This window comes from Halichoeres trimaculatus, unplaced genomic scaffold (assembly GCF_033239565.1).
Source record: "Halichoeres trimaculatus isolate MK-OKI-2021-1 unplaced genomic scaffold, fHalTri1.1 fHalTri1_scaffold_20, whole genome shotgun sequence".
NCBI lineage: Eukaryota > Metazoa > Chordata > Actinopteri > Labriformes > Labridae > Halichoeres > Halichoeres trimaculatus.
The window spans coordinates 22,527,174-22,544,908 of NW_027437198.1; the positions used below are offsets into that span (position 1 = coordinate 22,527,174).

Consider the following 17,735-nt stretch of genomic DNA (forward strand, 5'->3'; position numbering starts at 1 on the left):
TCTTTGTTTTTGTCTGGATCAAGGTGAGAGGAGCACAGTGCGAGGAAGCCATGTCAGACTCTGCCATATGGTTATTCTAATGCACTAAGAATTCATTTAGCCGTGACGCCTATTAAACTATCTCACCTCTGTGATTGGTGCAGTGTCCCAGTTCACCTAGGAGTCATGCTGCAAGATAACAAGGACTCTAAATGGAAAGGATTCTGCAGCACACTTTGTGACAAAAATAAGGCTTAGGTTGCTGGAGGATTTTAGCCGAGTGCTTTTAAGTGAGAGATGAAATGAACACAGGTTTTAAAAGGCTTTCATGCTTGGTTTAACCATCAGACAGTGAAATTTAATTTCTGCTGAAATAAGCTCCACAAAGCCAAATGTTACGACTCCAACTCCTGTTCCCTTGAAGAGTGGGACTGGGTACAACACGGCCTTCTTTGACCGCACTCAGGATTCCTCTCTGCAGGCTTTAATTGCTGATGATCTGTGAGGCCTCGGCACTGTACGTTTAATCCTACATCATAGTTATCCATCAGTCGGACGGACAGTTTCTGCTAAGTTTAGCTAAGTGCTGCACTTTGTTCTTCTCATTCAGAGGACAGAAGTTGTAGTCGTAACATCGTTCCCTCTGAGTCAGTTCATTTGGTACGACACATGCAGCACGGTGACGTGTGTTCAGACACAAATGAGAAAAACAAGCTCAACACGCAGCACCTTGCAGCCAACAAGGCTCCTGAAGCAGCCTCAGAGCTCTAACTGGCTCACAGACCTCCTGCCTCGAATGCTGAACAGAGGAGCACTCACTGTTTGTGTTGTATCAGCTGAATCACTGAAAGGGAACGACACATTATGAAAAATTTAACGGCTTGACTTTAAGTACGGCAGATAACCCTCTCCCTATTCAGTCCACACGCAAGCCCACTCACTCAAACCAGTGGATGCAAACACTTAAAGGTCATGTTTAATTCCTTCCTCCTTTTTGTTCCCCTATGGATTTGGACTCCTCTCTGGTCGTCGTACTCACTCCGTCTTTCTTTGTCTCTTTTGTCCTCACTTCACCGCTGACCGGATCTTAACTCCTTCACAGTGGAACGAGGTAGGAGTCGGACTAATTCCTCATTTGTGTGTAAAGTCGTGTTAAAGTGAATCCGCTCGCAGCATACTGTATGTGTGTGTAACATAAGTATGTGTGTGATGTACGTCCTTTTACATCAGAGATCAGAAAAAGCCTGGAGAGGTGACTCAGTTTGTCAGGCTCCAGAGAATATGATTAGTATTCACTGTAACAACGCTATCGCACTTTCGCTCCTGCCAAAACTTAAGTCTCCTTTTGTCCCCCTTCCAGCTGCTACCCCCTGGAAAAAAAAATCAGGTATGCTCTGCTACACTCTCACTGAAGGCTTTGTATTTATGTCCGTCCAAAATGACTTGGCACTCGCCGCTCCGTCACTTACCGAGTTTCCTTTCTTCCAGAATTCGAATCCTCCCAAGTTACAGAGAAGAAGAGGACAGTCTATCAGATGGCTTTGAGTAAGGGAGCTCATGTTTGTCTCTGGGTGTTTCCTCCTTCTCTTGTCTTCCTCTGTTGAGTGTGTCCCTCTCCACACATTGCTCCTTCGTTTTGTTGCCGTCTATATTTCTGTTTTATTGCTGTGTGTCTCTTTCTCCTTTCCTCTTTCCCTCTGTCTGTCTTTCTGTCCCTTCCTCTCCTGTTTGTGTTTGCTCTCAGATAAACTGGATGAAATTCTTGCAGCAGCTCAGCAGACAATCAGCACCAATGAGGCACCAGGGACACGGGGACAGGGGCCTAAAAGAGACAGAGGGCGGAGTTTTTATGGCAATGAGGTGAGTGGGTTTACATGTGTTGATAGACACTGTCACGTTCTTTAAGAAAAGTTCCTGTGTACCCTGAATGTAATGTATATGATATCAAAAGCCCAAAAATTGCTTACTTTCCATGCAGCGTAAATAAACTGCTCTCAGAAAGAAAAGAAGAAAATGATCTAAGAAGGAAATTAAACTTTATATAACAATACATTCGGTCTAAACAACATTGAAGCATGAGTGTGTTAACCCCAGGGGTGAAACTATGACACAAAAGAATGAGTAAGTTTGCAAAAAAACACAAAATAAGTAGAAGTCACAGCAGTTAAACCCAGAACTGCAATGATAGCAGACTAGTAAAATGTAAATATATATATATATATATATATATTGTAATATCTGTTTGTAATGTAAGATAATAACAGTAGTATGCATGCAAAGAAACAAAGTATTTTATATTGGGGTAATTATATAAATAAATAAATAAATATATATATATATATATATATATATATATATATATATATATATATATATATATATATATATATATATATATATATATATATATATTTATATATATATATATATATATATATGTGTATATATATATATACACACATATATATATATATATATATATATATATATATATATATATATATATATATATATATATATATATATATATATATATATATACACATATATATATATATATATAGGGTGGGGGAGGGTTGTTTGTATATTAGCAGCCATATGCTCACATGTTTTGATCTATGCATGTGAAGAAATGATTTATCTATCTTTCTATCTATCTACATCTTTCTTTCTTTCTCCCTTCATTCCTTCCTTCCTTTTTTAGGGCTATAATTTGTGTATTTATATATGAACAATTATATAAAGAGAAAAATGTAAAGAAATTAAGTTGTAAGAGGATTATATTTTGTGCATTCTTTCATTTACAAGCAGCTTATTATATTATGTTTTGTTTTCGTTACACTGAGTATTTTTTGTAGACATGCCACCATCAATTAGCTGGCCAATTGTTCGGTGCCGATTTCCTTAATTTTGGGGGACTGGTGACCGGTGATCTGCCCATCCTCACATATGAAACTGATCTTATAAACCTCTGAGAAGGTCTGACAGCCAACTTTTGTTTCTTTTTGCTCTGAGACCTAAAACTCAGGACACTTTATTGGTTGTTAAAATTAAAACATCAAGATTACATTGTTTCACAGGTTGTTCAATGATTTTCAATATAATAAGATTGGAACATTGAAGGTATATACTGTCAAAAATGAAAAATAAAAATTGTATCGGCCCAAATTAGTAGTGATAGGTCAGGTTTTTTAAAGATTGGTGATTGGCCAGAAAATTGTTATCGGTGCACCCCTAATGTTTTTACTTTGGAATGCGTTGCTAGAATTGGAAGAATTAAATAAGTTTTTTACGTCTTCTACCCTCTTTTCAAGCATGCAGACTTATAGCACATGCAGGAAATGGTTGGCTGTTTGCTTTCCTTTGTTTTTTTATGGATGCATGTGCTGTCAATGATCACCATTTGTTATTTTTTTTCTATTTGCATGTTTGATTTAAAGTATTCAATTTAAGCTCAGTTCAAAGATTAGCTTCTGAGCTAATAGAAGTTATTGAGTTCATGTTCAGCGTTCAACCACACTGTAGTCCGCGTTCGTATGGAGTGAGCAGTTTGTAAAGACAATTAGAGAGCGAAGTCGTTGTCCAATAATAGCAGATGGGTGCTGCAATTGCATTTTGGCCCATGCGTTCCTCTTCCTCTGCTCCTACACTGAAGAGCCCAAACACAATGTGCATGACTAAAAATACAAACAAAATGCCTCTGACAGATTCAGGATTCATATCCACTTTGAAATGTTTTCAGTCTTTCATTCTCGACTTATCCACGTCTAAATTGATCAAGCTGATTTTAATGTCTGCCTTTTCTCTTCCTCAGACAAACTACGGGGATCAGTCTGGGATGGGGATGATGTCGTCCGGGCTGGGCCTCGGCTTTGAGCGTGGCCAGTACACCTCAGGTCACCCTCCGCACGGTATGCTGCGGCAGAAATCCATCGGTGAGGCTGTCTGTTTTATTCTGTCTGCCACTGTCCGCCTGTCTGTCTGTCCTCTGGACCAGTGGAGGTCTACACTGTGCCGACTGTTTGTCTGTAGCAAACAATGTCTTGTCTGTTGCCAAAAATGTGCACAAGCTGCTGACTACATGTTAAACGCTTCTTGTTTAGCTCACTGTACATGTTCTGTAAAAGAAAAGATGTTTGTTTGTCTCATATTACAGCACTGGCTCTAATCTCTCCTTTATTCTGCTACTTTCTGGTTTGTTGCTTACGAAGGCTTTGCTAACGCTCCTCCTGAAATACCAATGTGCTCTCTGGTGACAAGCTAAACAGATTCTGCTTTTTATGCAAGTTGCTCCTTGTTTATGGTCTGAATAGCTCTAAATGACTTACACACTGATACAACAACTGAGGACAGACTCTCTGACATGTAGACGGGCAGGCAGATTCAGACAGACAGACTGCTATTGCTAAAACTGTTCCTCTTAGCTTCGTTTTTCAAGCCAAACCTTTCACACTCTGTTGCTTTCCACCATCGATGAACCTCGTTTTCATCCCCGTGTGTCTTCTCTTCTTTCACTGAATGCTGAACCACAGGGACGCCTGAGGAGGAGAAGCAGTTCCTGCATCCTCCGACCATGAAGTTTGCTCGCAGCCTGTCAGTGCCCGGCCCAGACGACATCCCCCCTCCTCCCACCACAGCGCCACCGGATCCCCCGTTTTCCTCCGCGCCACCTCTCGGTTGGAGGACCAAGACCTCTCAGCAGCCCTCTGTCTCCATGTCCCAGTCCACATCCACTGCATCGCACTACCAGCCCTACGCCCAGTCAGTGCACTTCACCCACGGGGGCCGGGAGAGGGCAGGTGGAGCGGGAACTGGCCCCAGTGGCGGAGCAGTAGACCACACGATCCCGTATGTGCATGCAGCCGCCCACACGGCTCAGAGCAGGACTGCCTCGCGGAAGGTTGCCTACACTGGGGAGCCTGTTGGAGCTGGCACAGGGGCAGGTGGAGGGGCCAAGGCAGCAGGTCTTAGGCGAGGCTATAGCACCGCTGTCCCTCCATCGAGTATTGCCACTGTGATGCCCCAGCAACAACAGACCACCCAGAGTCAACCCCAGCGAGCAGACCGCGGTGGAGGGGGTGGAGCAGGGGGTCCCAAAGGTGGGGCCCGAAGGGGTAAAGGCCCCCTGGTGAAGCAATCCAAGGTGGAGGATCTTCGGACAAGCCAGGGTACACTGGGGGGTAAGGGCTCGGTGGAGAAAAGCTCCATCCCTATCCCCACTATCATCGTCAAAGCCCCTTCAACCAGCAGCAGCGGGCGCAGCAGTCAGGGCAGCAGCGTGGAGGCTGACGTTCCTGCATCAGGGGAGGGGGAAGAAACCAAAACGCCCCACGGCCCTCCTCCATCAACTCCTGCTCCACAGCCTCCCGCTCCACCTTCAATCCCAGCTCCGCCGCCTCCATCAATGCCTTCTATGCGAGCCCACGATAATTTGGACTTTACCAGCCAGTTTGGGGCTGCTATTGTTGGCGCAGCTCGTCGTGACAGGGAGCGGTTTCACGAAGCGCGCAGAAAGAGTGCCTCCTTGTTCATGTCTGCGGAGGAGGACGTGACAATCGGGGGATTGAGTGATGGATTAGGTGGAGTAACAAGGACTCAGGTTTCACAGCAACAGCTTAGCACAGGAGCAGAGAGTTCATCAACACGACTGAGGCCGTCCAAGTCCATCGACGAGGGCATGTTCTCTGGGGACAGCTACATCCACCACACCCGCAGTATGCCCCCAGCCTTTGGTCTCCCTGAGTACTCCTCCACTGCCCTGGATTATCAGCCCAAGTCTGTTCCCACTGACCTCTACACGGCTGCAGGCCGGCAGCAAGCGCCCCCACCTTCCACCACCTTCATTCACCCACTGACAGGAAAGGCCCTCGACCCCACGTCACCCTTAGGTCTCGCCCTGGCTGCCAGGGAGCGAGCTCTGAGAGATGACAGCAGGTTACGGAGGGGTACAGAGCACCACTTCACCCGCCAGATGTCCAGTATCGTTTTCCCCTCATCTGCTGCCCCCCCTCCACCTGTGTCGCCTGTAGGTCAGTCCTCCAGCTCCTCTTACCTGGTCACCTCGTCATCTCTAGCTGCCACTACGCCCACTCCCGGCCGCCCACCCTCACCGAGAATCCTCAGAGGGGTTGAGTGGAGTGAGGATGGCGGCGGAGGAGGAGAGAGGGAGCGTGAAGGTGGAGGAGGGGGACGGGAGGGGCTAAGGGTTCGCTTTTCTGAGGACAAAACTGTCCTTACACACCACTATCAGTCTCAGCCATATCAGCCCGCTTACAAAGAGCGGGAGCGGGAGAGGTCCAGGGAGAGGGATCTGTCCAGGGAAAGGGAGAGGGACAAAGACAGGGAGGGGTACATGAGGAGGGCGGAGCAGGCTGTTTCTGAGGGCGCGGCCCAGCAGGCGGCTCAGTCCCAGCAGCCTCGGAGACCCTCTTTTCTCAGGATGGAAAGTCAATCTGATGCCTATATCTTGTCTCTCACGCCTCCCTCTCCTCCACCTACTGGGACTCAGCAGACCAACACCGGGGGATCTGGAACGGGCCTCATGGTTCTTCCTCCTCCCGCCCCGTCAGTCGATGCGGACGATGAGTTTGTCTACGCAGACCCGCTCCCGCCTCCATTAGAGTTCGCTAACAGCTTCGACAGGGGAATATCAGGGTACTCACAACGGATGCTCGCCAACAGCCTGACCTCCCGCCAGCAGCAGGTCCCCCCACCACCTCCTCCACCTCCACCTCCCCCACCACCACCTCCTCCACCTCCTCAAAAAGACTCATTCATAGGAGGGTTTCCTGCTCATACCCCTCTGCCGTCTCCTCAGGCGGGGGACTCCACCGCCTCCAGCCTCACGTCCTACGACAGTGAGGTGGCTAACCTGACTCAGTCTGGTCACTCCCCCTCCCAAACATCCCCCAACCCCCAACCCCCTCACTCACCGTCCACTCTGCAGCCCGTCTCCACATCAGGGCCCCCGCCTCCCCCGTCAGTCTCACCACCGCCCCCTCCTGGATATCACAGACCCTTCTCCATGTCCCACCCGCACCACCTCTACAACAGCTCTCACACTCCTGGGCGCTCCTCCCCCACGCCTCCCCCACACACTGTCGCTCCTCCCCCGGCCTACCGAGGCCCTCCTCCACCCTCTTCCTCCGCTGCCTCCTCCGCTCCATTAAGGGGCACCACCTCACACGCCACGACCGCTAGCTGTGCCGCTACAACCACCGCCGCTGCCACCACAACAAGCACCTCCACTCAGCTCTACCACGAGCGAACGCACGCCATGCATTCTTCATCCTCCACCGCCATCACAGGCAGTCGTAGGACAGGGGAGCACCACCGGCCTCCACCCGCTACTAAGAAAGGAGAGTCCCAGGAGACTGTGGTGGACTCTGGGATAGAGGAGCTGGACAGCCGCAGCAGCAGTGACCACCACCTGGACAGCATCCTGGCTCTAAGTGGAGCCAGGGACCGGATGGACCGCGGGGAGAGAGGGGGAGCAGGAGGACGGATGGGAGGTGGGACAGGAGATTCAGACCGGGGAGGAGACTTCCTGGAGTCGTACATGAGCTACCTGGATGGACAGTCTTTTGAGATGCAGAACGCCACAGTCGCAGCCTCCACGTACCCAAAAACCAACAAGTTCAGGGAGGGAGGCCGGAGCGGGGAACTTCACAGGCAGACCAGCACCGCTCCGGCTTCTTACCACTCCCACAGACGGAGGGACGAACAGGAGGATGACGAGGAGGGAGTGACGGAGGACGAGGGCGGGCAGGACGGGTACGGGATGAGGGACATGCAGAACTTGGGTCGTCCCATCTCGCCGTACTTCGATCGCCCTCGCACCCCTGAGATGAAGCCCATGTGGGACGAGGGGCAGATGAGCGGGGACGGCAACCAGTCAGGGACACTTTTAGAGGGGAAGAAGATTTACCCTCCTGCATCCAGCATGAAGCCGAGCATCATCAACGAGCTGAGCAACAAACTGCAGCATCGAACCAAGGACAGCTGGAGCAGCCAGAGGCCGCTGAGCAGACACAGGTACGCATCGCTCGAACTTCCCTTTTTGTGTTTGTTGGCGTCACAGCATGAGCTTCTTTTTAATTTCCTCCTGCTGATGCACGGCGTTGTGTTTGTTTCTTTTTGCCTGTGAGTTCTTTACCTCTCTGACTGACGTTCTGGCCTTGGGTGAAAAATCAGTGCTCGGTCTTTGTGTCTTGTCCAAGTGTCGTCTATACTCTGTAAACCTCTCTTTTATTTCTCTGGCTTTTCCATGTGTTTCTCTCAGAAGCAGAAACAGGTAATAGAGCCACTTCCACACTTTGTTTTGTCTGTCAGGAACAACTTAAACTCTGTCACCTTCACAGCTTGTAGTGAGAAATTAAGAAAGGAGAGGACTCTAAAAACATGGATGGACATCACAATAGATACATACAAAAAGGACAAGATTACAGCATGTGTTAATCAGAAATTGGAACTTTTTGACTTAAGCTCGGAAAACTGGGTAAACTATCAAGCCTCTCAGACCAGACTTTATTACTGTTTTTATAAATTTTTGATTTTCCTGTAAAAAACTTAATCTTTCTCCACCTTTCTTTCCTTTGTTCTATCTATGGTTCTTTTGTCCTTTAGGTTTAAAAAAAAAGAAAAAGAAAAATAAATGTGACATTTAAGTCAAGTAAATAGATGAAGTTTATATGTGTTTGTTTACAAGTGTCAATTACAAAGTTAATAAAAAAAAAGAAAGGATTGTAAACATTTGTTGAACTACACTGCCTGGCCAAAAAAAAAAGTTGCCACCTAGATTTAAATAAGCAAACAGGTACAGACCCCCTGTTTGATAATTAATGCATGTTTTACTGCAATTTTTTAACCCCAACTGGTGCAGAGAGTTGCTTCTCATTTCTTAAACAACCATATGGAAAGACACATCAAGCAGAGAAAACATCTAAGGAGATTGCAGAAATTACTAAAATTGGGTAGGGAACTGTCCAACATGTTATTAAAAACTGGAAGGATAGTGGGGACCCAAATCCTGCATGATCTTGATTGGCGGTCACTTTAATGTTTGGTGAAATCAAATGGAAGAAAAACAACAGTAGAACTCAGGGCTAGGTTTAGTAATTAAAGTAAGAGCATTTCCACACCAACGATGCGAAGGGAACTCAAGGGATTGGGACTGAACAGCTGTGAAGCCTTAAGAAAACCACTAATCAGTGAGGCTAACTGGAAAAAAAGGCTTCAGCTTGCTAGGGATAGCATAAAGATTGGACTCTGGAGGAATGGAAGAAGGTCATGTGGTCTGATGAGTCCAGATTGACTCCGTTCCAGAGTGATGGGCCATCAGGGTAAGAAGAGAGGCAGCTGAAGTGATCACCCATCATGCCTAGTGTCTACTGTCCAAGCAGTGCTATGATCTGGGGTTGCTGCCGGTTCAGCAACAGTCTGTGCTCAAAGAATGAGGTCAGCTGACTACCTGAAAATACAGAATGACCAGGGGCCTGTACTATGAAGCTGGATTAAGTAATTCAGGATAACTCTGCAACAACTCGCTGAACTTAACCGGATCTCCATCATCCAGATCGGCTCATTATCAACTCGATAAGTGAATCCGGCTGGGATCTGTGCGCGCACACATAAAAATGGGCGTGGTTAGGGGCCCCGGAGCATTTTCCACAATGGAGAAGAGAGCAGCCTACTTTACGGCGGAGGAGCAGCAAATAATCCTGCAAAAATAGGAGGAGTACCGCAGTATTATCAACACGACTGCGGCCGCGAGAAGCCGGAGGGATTGCTGCAATAAATCGCCGACTCTGTGAATGCGTAAATTTCCAAAATGCTGATACTAATAGACCTATCTCATTGTGTGACGACACGGGCAGTTAGGTCCTTATTCATTCATGTTGTCAGTCAGTGTGTGTGTGATCAGCATCATATCCGACCTCATAATTAGAAAGAGTCCACTTTCAAATCCCAAGGAAAACGCTCATTATAGGCAGTTTGTATTGCAGATGCAATAGCAGTGGGGAAAAATGGACGTGGGAGCAAATAAAAAATAAATATAAAAACATCCTTCAAAGTGGTCAGTATGAAAGATTCCATTTGCACACATTTCTACTTTTCCCTGACAATGTCTCAGTTATGATGATCAGTAAGATATTGTTTATTCACAGCCCATAAGAAAAAATGTTGGTCCAAAAAGACAGGGGGTGGTCCCGTGCCGGAGGACTTCACTCTGGCTGAGCAAATTGGACAGATTGGACAGTGGGCGGTCTGTCACACCCCGTGAGCTCTTATCCTGGAACTTAACCTACTCTGGACCAGGTTTGGCGTTCAGCATCAGTTACCGGGGCAACGTGTCTGGATAAAAAGAGATCCACATTTGTAGTGCGGCAAACCCGAAACTTATCCAGGAAGTTATCTCTCTTAGAGCTAATCCAGCTTCGTAGTACAGGCCCCTGGTTATTCCATCAATTGTTTTTTTCTTCCCTGATGGCACAGGGATTGGCCTCCATAGAGTCCAGACCTTAACCCCATTGAAGATCTTTGGGATGTGCTGGAGAAGGTTTTGCTCAGCAGTCAGACTCTGCCATCATCAGTGAAGATCTTGGTGAAAAGTTGATGCAACACTGAATGGAAATGAAACTTGTGACATTGCAGAAGCTTATCGAAACGATGCCTCAGTGAATGCATGCCGTAATCAAAGATAAAGGTGGTCCAACAAAATATTAGAGCGAGTGACCTCTTTTTTTGGCCAGGCAGTGTATGAAATCTAACATTCAGCAACGTTAACTCGTACAACACGATTTAGGGTCTAGTTGCTCAGGAGTAAAATGATCTGATTCTCTATGTGCACAGCAGTGATCAGTGTGTTCAGGTGAGATCTTTCTTTTCTCCCTTTTCATTCACAGGTTTTCAGAAGACTCGGCCTCAGCTCTGAGCCCCCCCTCAGTCCGCTCCCAGTCTCCGTCTCCCATCTCTCTATCGCAGCCGTCTCTATCCCCTTCTCCCACTCCTGCCTCCCAGTATCAAAACTGGGGAGGACGATCCCCGTCTCCTCAACCTCCAGCTTCCTCTCAGCCTCCCCGCTCCCACTCCCCACTCTCCCCCACGTCTTACTCCCCTTACCCCACCTCTCCCAAACACAGACCAGTATACCGGACCAAAGCCCTCGAGTTCCAGTTCATCCCCAGTCGAGAGTCCCGGAAAGCAGAATCACACATGCTGCAGCGTAGGCGGGCCCCCAGCCCCCTCATATCCCCGTCAGAGAGGCCCAAGCTGGGTCCGCCAAGGCCATCTTCCCTCCCGCTCCTCCCCACCACACCCTTATACAGCGCCCTCTACGACCTCCGGGGTTCAATCACCCCTCCGTCACCCGGGAACCCCCTCGGAGATCCGTACTTCTCACCCTCCCCTCCCCTGTTCGCTCCCTCCGGTGCGCCTCCTCCTCCAAACTCCACCTTAGTAGTTTCCCGCTCCCTTTCTCCCACTCACTTCCTGTCCGGGACCTCGTCTCCACCCCTGCACCCTCTCCCTCCACCCACCTGCCTGAGTTACCCTCACTTACCTCCCCCGTCCCCGACAAAACCTTTTGCCTCCAAGCCGCTGCCCTACTGGACCAAGTACGACGTCGCCGACTGGCTGGGATACCTGAACCTGGGCGAGCACAGAGAGCGTTTCCTGGACAACGAGATCGACGGCACCCACCTGCCCTCCCTCACCAAGGACGACTACCTAGATCTGGGTGTGACACGTGTCGGCCACCGCATGAACATCGAGCGGGCGCTGAGGAGTGTGATGGACAGGTGAGTGTGTGGACAATCAAACTTTTTTTCAGCTCCTTTCACAGATTTTTCCTCTTTTTTTCTGTTGCTCTGTGAAAATTTCTCTGAATTGTGCAAAAGCTGAGACAGAGAGAAATCCCATTCAGCTTTTTCAAACAGCTCAACACATTTTTCTGTCACTGAACAGTTATTTGAAATCAGATAATGAAAATTTTGACAAGTTTCCACAACCTAACCCACTCTGACTGACTGCTGAAGAGGTGAGGAGGAATGTGTGAAACCATCTGTAACAAACAAATCCACAAAAGTCTGTGTTCACAACATTTGAAGAGCTGTGGAGTTAAATATGAGAAAACTGGTTTTGAATACGACTCGTCTCAAATTAATGTTTCAGCTCTATTTGCTCTGAGAGAACAGCGCCCTCTGCCTGTTTTGTGAAGTAAGTCCACCAAAGTTGGAAACAAAAGCTTTAAACCTTCCAGGAGGGTTTTAGTTGATTGTAGTGTTAAAGAAAATAAATAACATTTGTTGGTTGTAGATTAGGAAACACAGCCTCATGTGCTGACAGATATCTTTGTAGCTGATTGCTGTCTAAAGCCTCGTTTCCACCAAGAGGTTCAGTTTGGTGCTTCTTCTTGGGTGGCGTCCCCTTTGACTAAAACGGGGACAGCTCCCCAAATTACCGACCCGTACCGTCCCACTTTTTGGTACCCTTCTATTGGGGTGCCAGACTTACTGATCCAGTCCCAGAAGGTGGAGCTAGAAACACTGCAGTCTGTAGTTTGATTTAAAGAATTGTCACTTTCTGTGTGACAGCGGTGATGAAGAACAACCCATAACCCTGCCATGGTGACGGAGTGAAGATAACTTTCTTATTGTTTGTAAAATGGCGTCACGAACAGCGTTCAATGGTCTTCCATGTGTTGCGTTTTTCTTCTTCGTTGGATTTATGGTGGTACACTGCAGCTCGTACAGCTATGGCATCATGCTATCACCTGGCTGATGCGACATCGGGCCTACAGGCTGCTTATGAAGAACAGCAGTGCTGGCTGTGGAAACACAAAAAGGGTCAGGCTTTACTGATTCAACCTGTACCAAGCTGTACTGATCTGTACCGGACCACTTGGTGGAAACGAGGCTCAAGGGCCATTTATTCTCCCTTTACAAAAATGTATCCATCCATTTCAAACAATGTTACGTCACTGCTTACATACTTCAATATGTCCTTTAAAGTGATACTCCGGGATGGAACAAGTTGGGTCCTATCACAAGGTTTAGGTCTGTGTGAAAGTAACCCGCTAAAAATTCTCTAAATAAAGCGTGAATGCAGACCAATATCAGATTTTTTCGGTGGGAGTCCGTTTATTTGTGTTTTTGGTCAAGTAAAATATGGCCTCGTCTGAGTGCAGAGGAAACCGGCAGAGGAGCAGGGAGGGGGTGTTTGGTGGGTGCGCCCTGGGCTTCTGCTTCACAAAATCACTGCAGTAGGGGTAATTTCTGCCCTAAACCTTGTGATAGGACCCAACTTGTTCCATCCCAGAGTATCACTTTAAGGGGGCTTCACACCACACGGCAAGCGGTTTTGGCCGCGGCAGTAGGACCCAGAAGCGGTTGCCGCCCACGTGAACGTGCACAGATTTTCCCCTGCCGCCTGGAGTCCAGCGTGTTGAACTTTCTGGCGGCAGCCGCCTGGGAACAGCCAATCACATTGAAGGAAGAAGAAAACCTGGAAATAGCAGGCTTCGCGGGGCAGAACGAGCAATGGAGGAGCTAATACTGCTGGTATCAGAATATCCAGAGCTCTACAATAATAACAAAATCTTTCATAGTCTTATGCACATTATACAGTAAACAGAAACTATATGGTACTACTCGGGGGTACGTGTTTTTGAGGAGGGAGTGTTGTGAAGGACTTTTGGGCGGCCTCTGCTGTGACATTCGCCGAATCACCTCTACGTCACTGCCGACTGTTACCCCATGCTCATGCCGCGGTGGCAGGAGCCGCTTTGAAAACTCTGCAGTTTCGGGGCCTCCGCCAGCAGAGAAGCGGTTTTCGGGGTGGTTACCATGCCGTGGTGTGAACGGGGCTTCATGATGGCACTGCAGTTAACCAATACATCAGCCCAGCGTTAAAAGTTTATGACAACAAAACTCAAAAACAAACATGGCGACTATGGAGGAGGTATTTATAATGAAGGCAGTGTTGTAGGAGGCGAGGTCAGGTTGAATACATCGTGAAAGTTCTGTCGTTATTTCTTCTTCATGTCTCACTAAAGCTTTGTATCGGGTAGTAACGGCAACACTGCCCCCACAGTTCAGTGGTACTGCTCTGCTTAGTCCTTCTGTAAGCTTCATGGAAATGTGAGGAAATACAGACGAGATGCACGCAGAGCATGGACAGAAGGCTCAGTCTGTATCCGTATGCGTATGTAATGCTGGAAATAAATGGGCCTTAAGACTTAACTCTTCCCTTTCTATGAATGAGAGAAAGTTTTTCTGTTTTAGAAAGTCTGAATTACACAATTCACAAATCTACTTGAAACAAGAAACACAAATTCTGTCCAATGTGTGTCCTTCTGTCCTCAGGCTGTCCAGCAGCCCGTTCCCCATCTCTGTCCTCTCACCTCGGGAGGGACAGGCCGATAGGAGGAGGGACGACGGGAGCCGGAGCTGAAGCTCCAAACTCTGAGCCAGAAATGAAGCGACAGAGAAAGAGAAAGGAGGGGTTGGAGTCAATGAGGGAGGAAGTCACAACTGCTGCTACCCACAGTGGATTCACACGACAAATGAGGGAGGAACAGATTTCACACAAAGAGCCACAGAGAGAGTCACGTCCCAAAGGGGGACGGAAACGAGGAGGGGGAAAAAAGCAGCTGACGATCCAGAAACACACCGGCTGGCGCTCCCGGTCTAAATAACTCTCTCCACACAAACCAACACAACATGAAGACACTCTGGTTACAGCGCAAGACAGGAGATGGAACCAAATACTTGAGAAGAACAATCAAAAGCCACTTTTTCTCTTTTTTTTTTTTCCTGATGAAGCAGGTCGTGTGGTTGGCGAGCTGGAGGTTCATCGTGCAGCCATCTTTTTGAATCATCCTCTTCCCCCCTCTGCCGACTCGTAAATCTGTTCAGGTTTAAGGTGGAATTATGAAAAAAATCGAGTGCAATGTATGACAAACTCCTTCCTGAGTGAGTGTTTGGAAATGTCTGAGGATATATCTGAGGGTGAGTGTCTGCAGGAGCCGGGCTTTGTGTCCAACAACGAAAGGAGGTGAAGCTTCCAGGCGTGTGATTGGCCCTTGTGTGTCTGGCTTCGATTGGTTCTGTCTTGTTTTTACCTCACCACTGACAGGGCTCTGTCCTCACTGCAGGTCCTTACGTGTTTCTCTATAGCTCTTTATCATCTTAAGTCTTATTATGACACACTATATACAGACTGGTCACTGTATCACAAATTTGTAGCAAAAATAAGTGCCCAGACCAACAAAAAACCACAAAAAAAGAAAACACACCCACACACAGGCACCTGAGTTACTACTATACATGCCTGCATGCATACACCAACACATAAACAGACACACACACACACACACACACACACACGCAAGCACTCACAAGTGGTTGTGTTAGTTTATGGGACACATTATATTTAAACACACACTTTATGTTTGGATTTAAGATACACAAAAAGGAGACAGACTGTGCTTTCAACTGTTAGACGGCGACAATGTGAAGAGAAATCTCCCTGCGGATTTTATTCTTAACCGAGAAAGACTTCCTCAGCGTCGAGGCAACTGTTGGCGGTTCACCTCCCGCGCTCAGACCTTCGGCTACGAAGGGGGAGACTGTGGAAAAAATAAAAACACACACACAAGAGAGGGGACGGGAAGAGGAAAAACTGCCATTTTCTTGCTCTTTCCCACCCAATCCCCCCTCTCGCATTCTCAACTCCATCAGGAGGAGAAAAACCCACCCGAGGGGATCTGAGAGAAACGCTTCTATCAAGTTTTAATACTCTGATACTTCTTAAAATTTTTAAACTTTAAATGGGAATACTGGAATATTGATATGAAGAGATTTATTGTTACTATTTATCATTACTATCATCGTCCTTACTGTTATGGTAGCTCGGGGAAGTCCTGCTTCCTGCCTGTGGTGGTAGTGGCGGCGCTCTTACAGCAGTCAGTCTGACTGTTTAGTGAAGATAATCGTATTGAGATATAAATATATATAAATATAAATATATAAATGTATATGTAGGTATTTTTGAATTGAAAGATGCATTTTATTTCCTGCACTGTACCCTTAACATTGCTTCTGTCTGACGAGAAGCATCGCGACTCTTAATGTGAAGCACATTTTCAGCATCACTTCCCTCTCTGCTTCCTACTTCCTCCTCTTTTTAGTCGAGCTTATGAGATTTAATCCAAACTTACAGCTTCAGATCTTGATTTCTTGATGCATACTTGTAACGTATAGATGCTAAAAATGTAGCAGCTGTTACTTTAAGAAGGCCCATGATACGCGTGAAGTATTGTATTTCACATCCTTCATTATAACTAGAAAACACAGCCCTCTATGATTGGTTACCTACAGGATATGCTTTAATTTTCCACTCCACATTTTCATCCCATTACAACCCCAGTCCTGCTTTTCTCACCCTTGCTGAGATCGAATATAAAGGGCTCTCTCATGACCTCTCTACCTTGAACAACACTTCACCTCCTGCTGCTTCCAAGTCCTCCAACACATATCAAACGCGCTTTCTCACACCCGAGCATCAGAGGAGGGTCTCCTCTCCTCTCTGCTCGGTTAGACTCATCCTCTTTCAGCAGAAAGATGAATGAGTCTTCATGCATCACGTCGCTCAAAGTGCACACACGTACAGTGAACAGGCTGTCAGAGGTTAAAGGGGGGTTGTTTTGCGTTAATGGTCCAGGAGAGATTATATTTGGATGCAAGAGAAATAGCAATAAGGACGATGAAAATAATGGTCATCTAATTATGGTTTAAGATGTATAAAAAGTCTCAAAAGTTCTAAAGAATCTCTGTCTTCCAAACAATGTTTAACATAAAAAGGTACAATGTATTTATTTATCTGTTCTGCTTTCTATACAGTTGGACCCGTTCTCTGCATCACCGGATCGCTTCCACGGTATCAGAGCCGGGTTCTGCTCGTCTTTGCATCTTCCTGTGTGTACAAAGCACCTTCTGCAGACTCATTGTTTATTACCAGCATCTAATGCAATGTTCCTTCCTCCATCAGCACTACGGCTTCTCACATTTCCCTTTAGAAGTCCAGAAGAAGCCTCAAGAGGTTGTTTTTGAACGGTCGAACAATCCACGGCGAGGTTCATCATGTTTCTATCAGGTCTTTCTAAAAGTTGTGGATGTGGAAAAAAAAAAAAAGCTGGTTAAGACTTCTGAAAACATCTCGCTAAGTGACTCATGGGAAATGGTTTCTGAATCCTCTCTTCAGCAGATTTGAATCAGAGTGACCGCTCGTCAGGAGAGAAGATCTTTGGGAATCGGTCCGACTCTATAGAAAGCATTTCTTTTCCTTTAAGAGATCTTTTAAAAAATGAGAATATGAACTGATGAAAGGTCACTTACAGAATATATATGTATATGTGATGCGCATATACACACACATTCATATAAACATATATGAATTTCAACTGTTTTAAGAGATAATAAATTGTTAGAATTATAATAAAGATACAGAAACTAAGTTCTAAAACACGCTTTCTGATCTCTTCCTTATCATTTCACCCTTACATTGGTATTTATTCTGCAGAGCAACACTAAACAACTTTTTACACTTTCAGAGACATCCCTGCAACAAATCATTCACTATGTGTCATGTATTTATGGATTAACAGAGAGGGAGACCAACAGATTATATAGTTTAAATACAATTTTGTGACAAGCCAGATTTCAAACCTAATCAGTATACATTTTAAAAAACTTTTC

General features: G+C 46.5%; 1 protein-coding gene across 1 annotated transcript in view; it reads left to right on the top strand.

Annotated features, from left to right (window-relative positions):
- shank1 (SH3 and multiple ankyrin repeat domains 1) overlaps positions 1-17,484 on the top strand; it is a 104,661-nt gene extending 87,177 nt beyond the window's left edge. The window contains exons 20-27 of the mRNA XM_074697255.1: positions 1,082-1,090; positions 1,340-1,366; positions 1,468-1,524; positions 1,724-1,839; positions 3,794-3,914; positions 4,512-8,013; positions 10,884-11,777; positions 14,343-17,484. Coding sequence (XP_074553356.1) covers positions 1,082-1,090; positions 1,340-1,366; positions 1,468-1,524; positions 1,724-1,839; positions 3,794-3,914; positions 4,512-8,013; positions 10,884-11,777; positions 14,343-14,430 — 4,814 coding nt within the window. The 3' untranslated portion in view covers positions 14,431-17,484. The remainder of the gene's footprint in view (positions 1-1,081; positions 1,091-1,339; positions 1,367-1,467; positions 1,525-1,723; positions 1,840-3,793; positions 3,915-4,511; positions 8,014-10,883; positions 11,778-14,342) is intronic.
- The last annotated feature ends 251 nt before the right edge of the window (positions 17,485-17,735 follow it).